The sequence below is a fragment of the Aethalodelphis obliquidens genome, unplaced genomic scaffold (genome assembly GCF_003676395.1).
Source record: "Aethalodelphis obliquidens isolate GAN/ISIS:26980383/991018 unplaced genomic scaffold, ASM367639v1 scaffold18, whole genome shotgun sequence".
NCBI classification, from domain to species: domain Eukaryota; kingdom Metazoa; phylum Chordata; class Mammalia; order Artiodactyla; family Delphinidae; genus Aethalodelphis; species Aethalodelphis obliquidens.
This window is the reverse complement of record NW_020837962.1, coordinates 1,125,288-1,139,036: the sequence shown is the minus strand read 5'-3', so window position 1 is coordinate 1,139,036 and position 13,749 is coordinate 1,125,288. Positions and strand designations below refer to the sequence as shown.

Here is a 13,749-nt window from a genome sequence, read left to right as displayed (position 1 = left end):
CAGATGCAAACGACAGAGATTGTCACGAAAACGCACTCAGCCAAGCCCAGAACCCACAGATCCAGGTCCACACTCACGCTTCTGTAACACTCGCCACAAAGATGGATCCATTGCCCCCAGATAGAGATGCTCTCACAAATCCCACTCAAAACCTAGCAGCACGCTGATGTCACAAGCCCCAGTATGGGCTGCTGCCTTGTTTTTACTTCCTTTGTGATGGTTCTGTTTTAGTTGTTTTGTTGTTCTTCGTAGAGTTATCACCTACCCTCTTTTCTTCTACCCAGCCCCCAAGCTCCCCGCCCCAAGCGTCCATTGCGCATGCGTCCTCATCCTTTTTTTTTCTCTCTCTCTCTCTCTCTCTCTCTCTCCCCCTCCTCCCCACCGCCCCCCCCCAACACTCCTGTACCAGTCGGCTGTCCCCGGCCCTGGCGGCGGAAGAGATGGAGCAACGTCACGAGCGCCCGGCCCCTTAAGACGCTGCTGGCTGGAGCCGCCTCCCTCCCTGCAACCCGCAGCGGAGATGGAGTAAAGGGAGACCCGTCGACCTGCCCGCGGAGATCAGCGATGGAGTTAAAGCAATCTTTGTCCATCCATCTGGAAGCTGAGAAGCCTTTGAGGCGCTATGGGGCGGTGGAGGAGACGGCGTGGAAAGCGGAGGGACTGGGGAGAAGTGAGTTTTCGGGCGGGGGGTGGGACAGTTGGGGATCCGTGCGCTGGAGCGGGTGGTCGCGGGAGCGCGGGGTTGGTAGGGAGCGGACCGAGGGAGGCGCCCCCGCAGCGGGGCTTTCAGCGCTGCGGGGATGCGCTGCGCTGCGCTGCGACGCTCTCTCCCTCGAACAAAAGCCTCCGGGTTGGGCTTCACCGGGAGGCTCGGGAATCTCCAGGCAGCTGAGCCGGGAGTCTGGGGTGGACTCGGGAGTCCCGGATCCAAGCTCGCAGCCGGTCTTGGAAAGTAGGGTCTTTCCCGCAGCCGAGGGAGGAGGGTCTTTTCTTCACCGGGATGCACTAGGACGCTGGAGCCTTTGGACCATCCTGGAAAGCGCCCACGTCTCTGGAGAGGGGGGAGTGTCCGCTGGGTTTCTGCTTTTGCTTCTCCCCCGGCGTGAGGTTCAGGGCACACCTGAAATTCCCAGCGTTTCTTCTCCTGCCTTCTCCAGGGTCGCGAGTGGGAGGGAAAGGATTAGGGGAAGGTTAACCCTGTGCACGCCCTTCTTTCTCTCTTGACTCAAAGTCTCTGGTTTGGGTACAATCCTAGAAGGCAGTTCTGAAATGGACAGACTGTATTTGCTACTTCTCTCTACGGTATTTTGGGGTCAACAACATTAACAAATAAACTAAGGATTGTTTGTTTTTAATGAATAGGATGCAGTAGTTGAAACTCCTGCTCTCAAAGTATAGAGGCAGCTGCAGGGGTCCCAGCGTCACCAGCCCTCCCTGCAAACCCCGGGCGCTTAGCAGTCCCCTGCCCTTGCACTGCTTGCTTTAGCTCCGTACCTCCATCCGGGCTGGAAAGGGCCGTCTCGCCCTTCACAAGGACCCTCAGCTTCCTGCCTTGGCGCTGAGCTATGTTGGACCGAAGTATTGTGAATATGCTCTTTTCCTGTCTTCACCTGGTAGAAGATTGTGTGTATGTGTGCTTTCTCCATACCTGTAATTACAAATTAAGAAGATCTTTTTAGAATGGCTCAACTGTACTCTGGTTTTCATGGGTTCAAGTAGAAATCACAGTCAAATGTCTTAGTTCTGCACCTGGAAACCAGAGTGTGTCCAGCCTCTCTCCTTTTCTTTTCTTTCTCCTTTTAAAATATGTGTCCTTCCTCCCGTTTCATCCTTTCAAAACCCTTTGGCTTTGGTACTTTAACATGACATGAGGGCTGAGGGTCTCTGGTCTTCCTGCAAGCTCAAAATAATACCCACAATGGCTGCCTTTTGTTGATAGATTGCCATGTATTAGGTCTTGCCTGTGCTAAGAACTTTAAATGCATCCTCTCATTCAATCCCTGGAACAGCCTCCTTGAGGGGAATATTATGACTTATGACTCCCCTTACATAGATGGAAAAATTGGGGCTTGCTAGGTGAGGTGATTTAAGTGGCAGAGTCAGGATTTGAACTCAGGTTTGTTGGGCCCCTGCACCCCTCTCTGCTTTTAACCTGAAGGTGTATTGCTTTCACATTTTCAGGAAGCTTTCTAAATCTGTTGAGAGTCCCAGAACACATTCAGTGATTTTAAGTATGTGGCAGCCTGTTGGTCTCTGGAGTTCACGGTGGCCTTGAAAGACTACTGGGTCTGTGCAGAATAGAAGCCCTGGGTTTGAATCCTGGCTCTGCCCCCTTGCTGACATGTGACTGAATTTATAACTAGTCACATTTTTTTTAAGCCTCACTCTGCCTCTGTTCTCTGAAAGGGAGATGATAATAATACATACCTTATGGCTTAATTGTGAACATTCAATAAGATGATGTAGGTAGAGCTCAAGGTAAGTGCTGAATATATTGGCTGCTTCCATTATTTTGTTACTACATCTGTAGAAAGAACCTGTTTTTATCCTTTGCAAAGAATTACATAAATCAACACTATGGACTAAAGCTGCAATGTTGGCCAGGTCCCTAGTAATTCTCTTATGTTTTTTTATGTTCTCACCACTTTATTAGGAAAAATTTCAAGCATACAGAAAAATTGCAGTGAAAACCTGATTTATAGCATTTTTGCTCCTGAAATTTTTGTACTTCTAAGTCTTAGGCTGCAAACTGTTAAAAGGTTGGCGGAAAGGCTTTCTTATCCTCTCTCTTCCAAACCAACAAAGATTCTCACTCTTGCTTCCCATTCAGATGCAAGACCACAGTTTCTGATCTGCTTTTGGTGTGGATCCCCAAATCTTTTTTTTTCTTTCATTTTTACCTATTCAAATTCAAAATCTTCTTAAAGCACTGATCCAGAGTTTCACTTTTTTTTTTTTTTCAGAGTTTCACTTTTGAATCTAGACTTTTGATCTCTAGACTCTTGTCTGCAGCCTAACTTTTTTTTTTTTTTTTTTAAGTGGACTTTTTTTTCTTTTTGGACTCTCTCTCAACTCCCAGGGGATCTGTGGATCCATCCCATAACATCTGGGGCCTCCACTTATTTATTAATGAAGTGTGAAAATTAGTACTATTGATTCTGTGGCATAATAATTGTCAAGCCAATGTCGCTATGCAGGAAATGCTGGAGAAAAAGAGAGGCCCATTAAAAAGAAGACACTCTCTGTTTAACTTTTACACATATTTAAATATTTTATGTTAAACACTGAGTAGGTGTTACTTAAAAAGACTTGAAAAGGGGAAAAAGATTGCAAAACTGGTCATTTTCAGTTAAGGTTGTATTAACCATTCTCTTTAATGTTAGCTAGAGTTTCTAGGTAGAAGATATAAATAGTGTAGTAGCTAAGAATGAGAGTTTTGAAATCAGGTGACATGGATCCAAACCAGCTCTAACACCTTGTTGCTTTGTCACCCTGGGAAAATTGCTGAACCGTTCTGTAAGTTAGCTGTCTCATCTATAAAATGGGGATATGTTGGTTTGAACCCTTGGGAACTTGCCAGCTGAAATCTGAAACTGGCCCCGTACTCAGAGGGCAAGAAGAGGCCAAAGAAAGAGACAGCCACTCCAGATTGGTAGGTGGCAGGTTTAGCAACAAGGGAACTTACATACGAGGCTTGTCTTGGGCACCACAAGATCTCTGCACCGGCCCGCCAGAATCTCAACAGTTTACATAGAGGCCTTAATGGGGTTCAGTGGTGTATCCCATCCTGATGGTCTCAACAACATCCTACTCTCTCAAAGCCGCATCCTTGAACTGGCTCCTAGTGCAAGAAGAATGGGTGGAATATACATTTCAAGGACGGGAGGGGTGAGGAGCCTCCGATGACCCCAGTCCTGCTCAAGAGTCAGCTGGCAGTTCCATCCTCTCAGTGACATCTTCCAACAGGATGGTAAGGACCACTTCAGGCTGTTGGGAGGATTAAATGAGATAATGTATATAATGCATTTAGCACAGTGCTTGACATACAGTAAGCACTCAATCCATGCTGAATGGTTGTCACAATAGGGCAGGGGTCCCCAACCCCGGGCCATGGACCGGTATCAGCCTGTGGCCTGTTAGGAACCAGGCCATACAGCAGGAGGTGAGCAGCGGGCAGGTGAGCGAAGCATCATCGGTATTTACAGACTCTCCCTATCATTGCACTACCGCCTGAGCTCCGCCTCCTGTCAGGTCAGCTGCGGCATTAGATTCTCATAGGAGCTCGAACCCTACCGTGAACTGCGCATGCGAGGGATCTAGGTTGCGCGCTCCTTATGAGAATCTAATGCCTGATGATCTGAGGTGGAGCTGAGGTGGTGATGCCAGCGCTGGGGAGCGGCTGCAAATACAGATTATCATTAGCAGAGAGGTTTGCCTGCACAGAGACCATAACAAATCAATTGCTTGCAGACTCATATCAAAGCCCTATCAGTGAGTGGCAAGTGAAAACAAGCTCAGGGCTCCCACTGATTCTGTATTATGGTGAGTTGTATAATTATTTCATTATATATTACAATGTAATAATAATAGAAGTAAAGTGCACAGTAAATGTAATGCCCATGAATCATCCTGAAACCGTCCCCCCACCCCCGGTCCGTGGAAAAATTGTCTTCCACGAAACCGGTCCCTGGTGCCAAAAAAGGTTGGGGACCACAGCAATAGGATGGTGAGGATGGTGCCCAATAGCATTGGAGGAGATTATTCCAGCCTGCCAGTTTTTCCTTGCGTGCATTTCTTTGTAAGTTCCAGGTAATGATTGTGTAGATACCACCTTCTTCCTTATGGGAAGGTATAGGAAACGGCTTTTGCACCCTTGGAAACCACCTAGTATTTTCTCCTTTGAGAAAGAGTCTAAGGAATTGATCCCATCCACTTATTCTTTTTTTTTTTTTTTAATACATTTATTTATTTATTTTTGGCTGCGTTGGGTCTTCATTGCTGTGCATGGGCTTTCTCTAGTTGCGGTGATCAGGGGGGCTACTCTTTGTTGTGGTGCACGGGCTTCTCATTGCGGTGGCTTCTCCTTGCGGAGCACGGGCTCTAGGCGTGCGGGCTTCAGTAGTTGTGGCACACGGGCTTCAGTAGTTGTGGCTCGCGGGCTTTAGAGCACAGGCTCAGTAGTTGCGGCGCATGGGCTCAGTTGCTCCGTGTCATGTGGGATCTTCCCGGACCAGGGCTCGAACCCGTGTCCCCTGCATTGGCAGGTGGATTCTTAACCACTGTGCCACCAGGAAAGCCCTCCCATCCACTTCTGACAACATTTTCCCACTAGAAGTGAGTAGGTTTTTTGTTTTTTTTTACTCAGTTGGAAAATGCATAGTGACATTTCAGTGTGGTTAGATATATAAAAGTATTGCTTTCAACCAACTGTAATTAATTAGGGGAGACACAAAGACAAGGTGCCTTTTGACAAAGCACAGAGCTTTTTAAAAGCACAGTTGTCGGTGGTCATGGCCGTTTCTTGAAAGATTTGAGTGTGCCTTAAAGGATGATCAGGATTTTGGACAGGGGAGGTGGGGGATGGTGGCACAGCGGGTAGGAGATGCCAGGAGAGATAACAGCATTGGCAAAAGCATAGAGGTGGAAATAAATGTGCTTATGAGTAGGAGATTGGAATAAAGTGGAAAGCTCAAACGATAATCTTTCTATAAGCCCAGGAGAGATGACAATTATTTAAAAATCCAAGGGTGTGTGCCGACTGGCAAACAGATCATTAAACTGGCCAATGTTTCAGGTTTAATAAACAGTGTGGAGACTGAAAAATATGAATTGCCGGCAATCTATATTATAGATACTTGGGAAAGAATTTGTGTTACTTTCATCTATTTGATTAAATATGCTAATTTTATTATTTCAGTTTTGTTTTAGTCTTATTTCTCTTTTCTTATTACAGAAGTAGTACATGCACTTTATAAAGAATTCAAACTCATCTGAAATATAAAAATAAAAAGTGAAAAATTACCATAATCTGCTCCCCCTTCCCCATTTATTCATTCAATAAATAGGTATTAACTGCTTTATAAGTGCCAGGCAGTGTTCTAGGGGCTCAGACACAGTGTGGAGCAAGACAGGCAAGGTTCCTGCCTGCATGGAGCTTCTATTCAAGGGGAAAGCAGGAAGTGGGCTGGGAGTGAAGGTGACAGACAATACATAAGCAAATAAATAATGTCATTCAGATGATGATGTGTTATATGGGAGTTAATAGGGGAGGGATATTTCCCGTCCAGTGGTCAGGAAATGCTTTCCCAAGGAGGTGACACTTTGCCATGTAAATGTCAAGGATCCAAGAAGCAAATGCAAAGGCCCTTGGTATGTTAGAGGAAGAGACAGAAGGCCAGGGTGGCTGGAACCGGGAGGGTCAGGGTAGAGAGAGGAGATAAATCAGCAAGGAGCCAGACTGGGTAGGACCTTGTAGGTTGTGATTAAAAAAAAGAAAGTACAGATTTTATTCTGGTTGTAGGAGAAGCTGCTGCTGATTGTCTAGCTTAACTAACATGAGCTGGTTTTTGTTTTTAAAAGGTCACATCGGCTACTAGATGAAGAATCAGACCATGGGGCAAGTGGTGATCGATGTAATCACTGTTCGCTATAGTCCCAGGGTCCTTCCTAATCAATCCCATTTTGGATAAGTGGTAGGAATTTCCTTAGTGTGAAAGGAGTGACAAGGGTAAAGGCAACATGGACCACCTTTTGGGAGACTGAGCATAGGGTTAAGGTTTAGGAGGTGTGCTAGTCTCTGCAGTCTCCCTGGAGAGGCAGCTGACTGTGTAACTTTATTGCAGGAACCATAATAGCAGGAAGGCAAAGATGATGAATATGATATTATCTTGTATGTCCTTTGAACAAAACCAATTATTTACATAGCTCTGTTTATTCGGTATTTTAAGTTTCATTTTTGCAAGCGTTTTCTTCTTATATGTTCATTGAAGGAAAAATCAGTTATGCCTATTCTTGGTCTTGGATTAATTATTAAACACTTATTAATAATAATAGTAGTTAGTGAGCCTTAGCTATGAACTCGAGCTTATTAAATTCTAACAACTCTATTAGGTCAGCAGATAATTATTCCCCTTTCATAGATGGGGAAACTGAGGCTTAAGGAGGTTAAGAAAGCTGAAGGCCACGAAGCTAGTGAATGGTAGAGCTGGAACCTGATTCTAGCTCTCTTTGACTCTAGATATTCCTGGTCAGTGTCTGTTATTCGTGGCACCACGCTAGATGTTGCAGAGATTAGAGATGAAATAAGACACAGCCCCTACTCTGAAGAAGCTTACAGATTTGAGGAAGGGGAGCACAGATGTGAAGAACATCATGATATATACTATAAACCGGTATAAACAGTATGAAATAGATGTTAAATGAAGGTACAAGTGGGAAACGAGCAGAAGAAGAGATTGGCTCTTCCTGGGGGGGCTCCAGCATGACAGTAGGAGGAGTGTTTGCACTGGACCTGAAGGCTGAGCAGGGTTTCAGTGGGTGAAGAGAGGGGAGAAGGGCATTTCAGGTGAGCTGCCAGCCTCAGGCAAGGAGGTGGAGATCCCAAAGGTCATGCACCACTTTTTTTTTTTTTTTTTTTTCTGTTTCTTTCCCCTTGGAAAGAAACCTTGGGGTCTGTTTCACTCATGTGAATCACCTGTTACCTGGATGATCCTGAGGGCTGGAGATAAGCACAGGTGGAGGCTCTTTATGTGTAGCGCTTCAGAACATCACTCACAAAGGATGCTTACCATACAATCCACTCATTCCCTAACTATTCACTTACCCAATGGGCTTGAGCCCCTACTATGTGTTAGCTAATGAAGAAGACCCAGACTTCACCATTAAGGAGTTCTCTGGCTGGCTGTGTTCCAATCCTCCCTCTGCTGCTTCCCAACACTGTGATCTTGGACAAGTTGCCTAACTTCCCTGGACCCCACTCTCTTCATCTGTGAAATGGGAATGTACTTAATACCATGGAACTGTACACTTAGAAATGGTTAAGATGGGAATTCCCTGGCGGTCCAGTGGTTAGGACTCAGTGCTCTCATTGCCAGGTGCCCAGGTTCGATCCCTGTTCAGGGAACTAAGATCCCACAAGCCGTGTGGCACACCCAAAAAATAAAAATAAAAAATAAATAAATACAGGTATAATTTATATAATATAATAACAAATATATTGTAGGTCCAAGTGGTCACACCGAGGGATGGTCCTGGGGTCTGGAAGAGAAAAGGACTCTTGAAGTAGGCTGAAAAGGTGAACAACATTTCATCACTGAATGAGGGGAACAGCATTCCAGGCAGAGGGAATGGCACACGTGCACATTTTACCCAGGAACTACAGCTGGATCAGTCGTGCTTGCTAGGCTCTTAAAAAGTGAGGGAGACAAGACGGGCAGGAGGTGAGTGCATTTTGGAGTCCAGATAAGTTTGTAGGAGGCTAGACAGGAGAAGGCTCAGCTCCACATTTCCTGCAGGGTCCACGTGGGGTGACCAAGGACTAGACTGCTAGAATTAAGTTTGGGGATTTTTGTTTGTTTGAATGAGTCAGAGTCTGACTTACTGATAGTTATTTTTTAGTTAAAATGCCTTGACATTAAAGGAGCAAAACTAGTGATTTTAAGAGAAGTAGAAGAGAATGATGGTAAGAAATGTCATACACTGAACACTTACTATGTGCCTGCTCCAAGCACGTGTTTACATGCATGCTCTAATTTACTCCTTCCAACACACCCTATGATGTGAGGTGCAATGGAGCCATTTATTGCTCTATTTTACAGATGAGGAAACTGAGACTCAAAGAGATTAAGCAACTTGCCCGATGCCAGTCTGCTAGTAAGTGGCAGAGCTGGAACTTGAACCCAGCACGGGTGACTTCATCCTACTGCCTTTCTTATTTCCTGGGATTAGTAAAACCGCTCTTAATACAGATACAGATAAGGTCGGTTAGACACTTCTCTGGGTTTCTTAGTACTGATTCTGTTCTCTGGCTCATTAATTTCCTTTTCCATTACAAACGCATCCCTTGTAAACTTGAGGACTACGTCTCACTGCTTCAGAGTGCCTTCAGGGTAAAACTGCGGTGGGAGCTTAAAGACATTTACAGAAATGCAGCAGAAGAATTTTCCTGTTTTGAAAACTTGTAGCTTCCCAGAGAGAGGCCTCCCTGGGGGTGACCAAGAAAGATTTCATGGACAGTCTAGTGTTTGAGAGTGGGAATTCTGCCTGCATTTGAATCATGACTTTAACACTTATTAGCTCTGTGACCTTGGGTTAGTTACTTAACCTCTCTGAATTTCATCTTCTCAGCTATACATAGCTTTTTTTTTGGTGGGGGGGGGCGGGGCCGCACTGTGCAGCATACAGGATCTTTGTTCCCCAGCCAGGGATTGAACCTGCATTGGGAGCATAGAGTCTTAACAACTGGACCGCCAGGGAAGTCCCTCGTCTTCTCATCTATAAAATGGAGATAGTAAGAAGACCTGCCTCATAGGGTAATGAGGAAGATTCAGTGAGATAATGTGGAAAGCCCTTGCAGAGAATGTGGAAAGCCACAGTCTCCCTAAATGATGGTGATGGTGTTGATGATGATGATGCTGACAGAACAGGATATAAAGTGGACCTTAACTGGGTAGTATTTAAACAATTGGAAAGAAGGAAAAGAGGAAAGTTAAAGTGGGTGGTCTGGCCTCAGGAAAAGTGTGGAGGTGATGATGTGTAAGGAGATTGTTGGAGGCATGCATGAACTTGGCTGCACTGGTGGATTGGGGAAGTCCAGGGTTGATTGATCAGGGCCCCTAGACTTGAGCAGATTAAAAATGACAGGCTGCATGGAGCCACTGCAGGACAAGGGGCAGAGGTAAAGAAAGTAGCATCTTAGGAAGACTTGTCTGGCAGTGGTTGCAGACGGGATGGAAGGGCAGGGACTCCGGGGCGGTGGAGGACCAACCAGGCGTGTTTTGGAATCATCTGATCGTGAGTTCACAGGGACTGGCGTCTAAAGCAGTGGCAGTGGGTTGGGAGGAAGGGACTAACCAGACAGACATCTGGAAGGGAAAAAGCATTGGTGGTTGATTACGGAGAGGAAAGAAAGAGGGTCTTCTAAACATAGGCAATGTGACAGGTGGGAAATAACTGTTGTTAGCCTGAGGTCTTCGGAATTTAAATACATCAGCACCAGTGCTGCTTATTCTCACTTCCAGTAGGTTTTAAAGAGGTGCATGGATTATGGGTATCGGGAGAAGTAATAGTAATGGCCTCTTACCTTTATAGCACTTTCCAGTTTATACTTTTCCTGTGTTTTCTAATTTACTCTTTACAAAAAAGGGCAAAGGGCAGAAGTCATCATGGCCCTTTGTAAGTGGGGACACAGATTAAGGACTCACCCCAGGGAAGGGGTGCAGCCAGTATGGACTGAGCAAGGACACAACAGCCCAGGCTGTTTGCACTAGACTAGGGTTTCCAGGGACATATTTATTTGGATAAATCACGAACAACAACTGCATTACAAGATGGTGACAAGTATGTCTAGATTTCATAAAATGCAAATTGGAAAATAACTATAATGCATGACACTAATTATTCAGTTTATTTAAAATTCCCAAACAGGTAAGTCATTCATTCATGTATTTGTCCATTCATCCATTCATTTCCTCATCCATTGAATACATATTTAATGATAGCCTCTTATATGCCAGATATTGTGCTAAGCTCTTGAGAATACAGTAGCCCTTTGAGTAGGACATCTATAGTCCCTGCCTTCAGGTGACTTAAGGTCTTTTGGAAAAAATAGAACTACTATATGATCCAGCAATCTCACTTCTGGGAATATATCTGAAGGAAATGGAAACAGGATATCAAAGAGCCCTCTACACCCCCATGCTCACTGCAGCATTATTCACAATAGCCAAGACATGGAAACAACCTAAGTGTCCATCAGCCGATGAATGGATAAAAAAGATGTGCTGTATATATACAATGGAATATCATTCAGCCATGAGAAAGAAGGAAATCCTGCCATTTGTGACAAAATGGATGGAACTTGAAGGCATTTTGCTAAGTGACATAAGTTAGAGAGAAAGACAAATAGTGCATGATATCACACATGTGGAATCTAAAAAACAAAATCAGTCTCATAGAAACAGTAGAAAAGTGGTTGCTAGGGGCTGGGGGAGGGGGGAAATGGGAAGAGGTTGGTAAAAGGGTACCTACCAGCTTTCAGGTATAAGATGAAGGAGGTCTGATAAGAACTTGCTGTATAGCGCAGGGAACTCTACTCAATACTCTGTAATGGCCTATATGGGAAAAGTATCTTAAAAGAAAAAAAAAAAGAGTGGATCTATGTATATGTTTAACTGATTCACTTTTCTGTACCCCTGAAACAAACACAACATTGTAAATCAACTATACTCCAATAAAATTTTTTTTAAAAAGATGAGGTCTGAGGATCTAGTATAAAACACGATGACTATAGTTGATAATACTGAATTATATCATTGAAATTTGCAAAGAGAGTAGAACTTAAATGTCCTCACCAAAAAAATAAACAAATACATAAACGTGTGGTGATAAATGTTTTAGCTAACTACACGGTGAGAATCTTTTCACAATGTTTACCTATATCAAATCACCACAATGTACACTTTATTTTTTTTAACATCTTTATTGGAGTATAATTGCTTTACAATGGTGTGTTAGTTTCTGCTTTATAACAAAGTGAATCAGCTATACATATACATATGTTCCCATATCTCTTCCCTCTTGCATCTTCCTCCCTCCCACCCTCCCTATCCCACCCCTCTAGGTGGTCACAAAGCACCGAGCTGATCTCTCTGTGCTATGAGGCTGCTTCCCACTAGATATCTGCCCTACGTTTGGTAGTGTATATATGTCCATGCCTAACTCTGGCTTTGTCACAGCTTACCCTTCCCCCTCCCCATATCCTCAAGTCCATTCCCTAGTAGGTCTGTGTCTTTATTCCTGTCTTACCCCTAGGTTCTTCATGACATTTTTTTTTTCTTAAATTCCATATATATGTGTTAGCATACGGTATTTGTCTTTCTCTTTCTGACTTACTTCACTCTATATGACAGACTCTAGGTCTATCCACCTCATTACAAATAGCTCAATTTCGTTTCTTTTTATGGCTGAGTAATATTCCATTGTATATATGTGCCACATCTTCTTTACCCATTCATCTGAAGATGGGCACTTAGGTTGTTTCCATCTCCGGGCTATTGTAAATAGAGCTGCAATGAACATTTTGGTACATGACTCTTTTTGACTTATGGTTTTCTCAGGGTATATTCCCAGTAGTGGGATTGCTGGGTCATATGGTAGTTCTATTTGTAGGTTTTTAAGGAACCTCCATACTGATCTCCACAGTGGCTCTATCAATTTACATTCCCACCAACAGTGCAAGAGAGTTCCCTTTTCTCCACACCCTCTCCAGCATTTATTGTTTCTAGATTTTTTGATGATGGCCATTCTGACTGGTGGGAGATGATATCTCATTGTAGTTTTGATTTGCATTTCTCTAATGATTAATGATGTTGAGCATTCTTTCATGTGTTTGTTGGCAGTCTGTATATCTTCTTTGGAGAAATGTCTTTTTAGGTCTTCTGCCCATTTTTGTATTGGGTTGTTTGTTTTTTTGTTATTCAGCTGCATGAGCTGCTTATAAATTTTGGAGATTAATCCTTTGTCAGTTGCTTCATTTGCAAATATTTTCTCCCATTCTGAGGGCTGTCTTTTGGTCTTGTTTATGGTTTCCTTTGCTGTGCAAAAGCTTTGAAGTTTCATTAGGTCCCATTTGTTTATTTTTGTTTTTATTTCCATTTCTCTGGGAGGTGGGTCAGAAAGGATCTTGCTGTGATTTATGTCATAGAGTGTTCTGCCTATGTTTTCCTCTAAGAGTTTGATAGTTTCTGGCCTTACATTTAGGTCTTTAATCCATTTTGAGCGTATTTTTGTGTATGGTGTTAGGGAGTGATCTAATCTCATACTTTTACATGTACCTGTCCAGTTTTCCCACCACCACTTATTGAAGAGGCTGTCCTTTCTCCACTGTACATTCCTGCCTCCTTTATCAAAGATAAGGTGACCATATGTACGTGGGTTTATCTCTGGGCTTTCTATCCTGTTCCATTGATCTATCTTTCTGTTTTTGTGTCAGTACCATACTGTCTTGATTATGGTAGCTTTGTAGTATAGTCTGAAGTCAGGGAGCCTGATTCCTCCAGCTCCGTTTTTCGTTCTCAAGATTGCTTTGGCTATTCGGGGTCTTTTGTGTTTCCATACAACTTGCAAAATTTTTTGTTCTAGTTCTGTGAAAAATGCCAGTGGTAGTTTGATAGGGATTGCGTTGAATCTGTAGATTGCTTTGGGTAGTAGAGTCATTTTCACAATGTTGATTTTTCCAATCCAAGAACATGGTATATCTCTCCATCTATTTGTATCATCTTTAATTTCTTTCATCATGGTCTTATAATTTTCTGCATACAGGTCTTTTGTCTCCTTAGGTAGGTTTATTCCTAGATATTTTATTCTTTTTGTTGCAGTGGTAAATGGGAGTGTTTTCTTGATTTCACTTTCAGATTTTTCATCATTAGTGTATAGGAATGCCAGAGATTTCTGTGCATTAATTTTGTATCCTGCTACTTTACCAAATTCATTGATTAGCTCTAGTAGTTTTCTGGTAGCATCTTTAGGATT

At 43.5% G+C, this 13,749-nt stretch overlaps 1 protein-coding gene across 1 annotated transcript in view; it reads left to right on the top strand.

The window, feature by feature from the left end:
• The first annotated feature begins 413 nt into the window (after positions 1–413).
• The window catches only part of BMERB1 (bMERB domain containing 1), a 119,646-nt gene continuing 106,310 nt past the window's right edge, over positions 414–13,749 (top strand). The window contains exon 1 of the mRNA XM_027117308.1: positions 414–670. Coding sequence (XP_026973109.1) covers positions 565–670 — 106 coding nt within the window. The 5' untranslated portion in view covers positions 414–564. The remainder of the gene's footprint in view (positions 671–13,749) is intronic.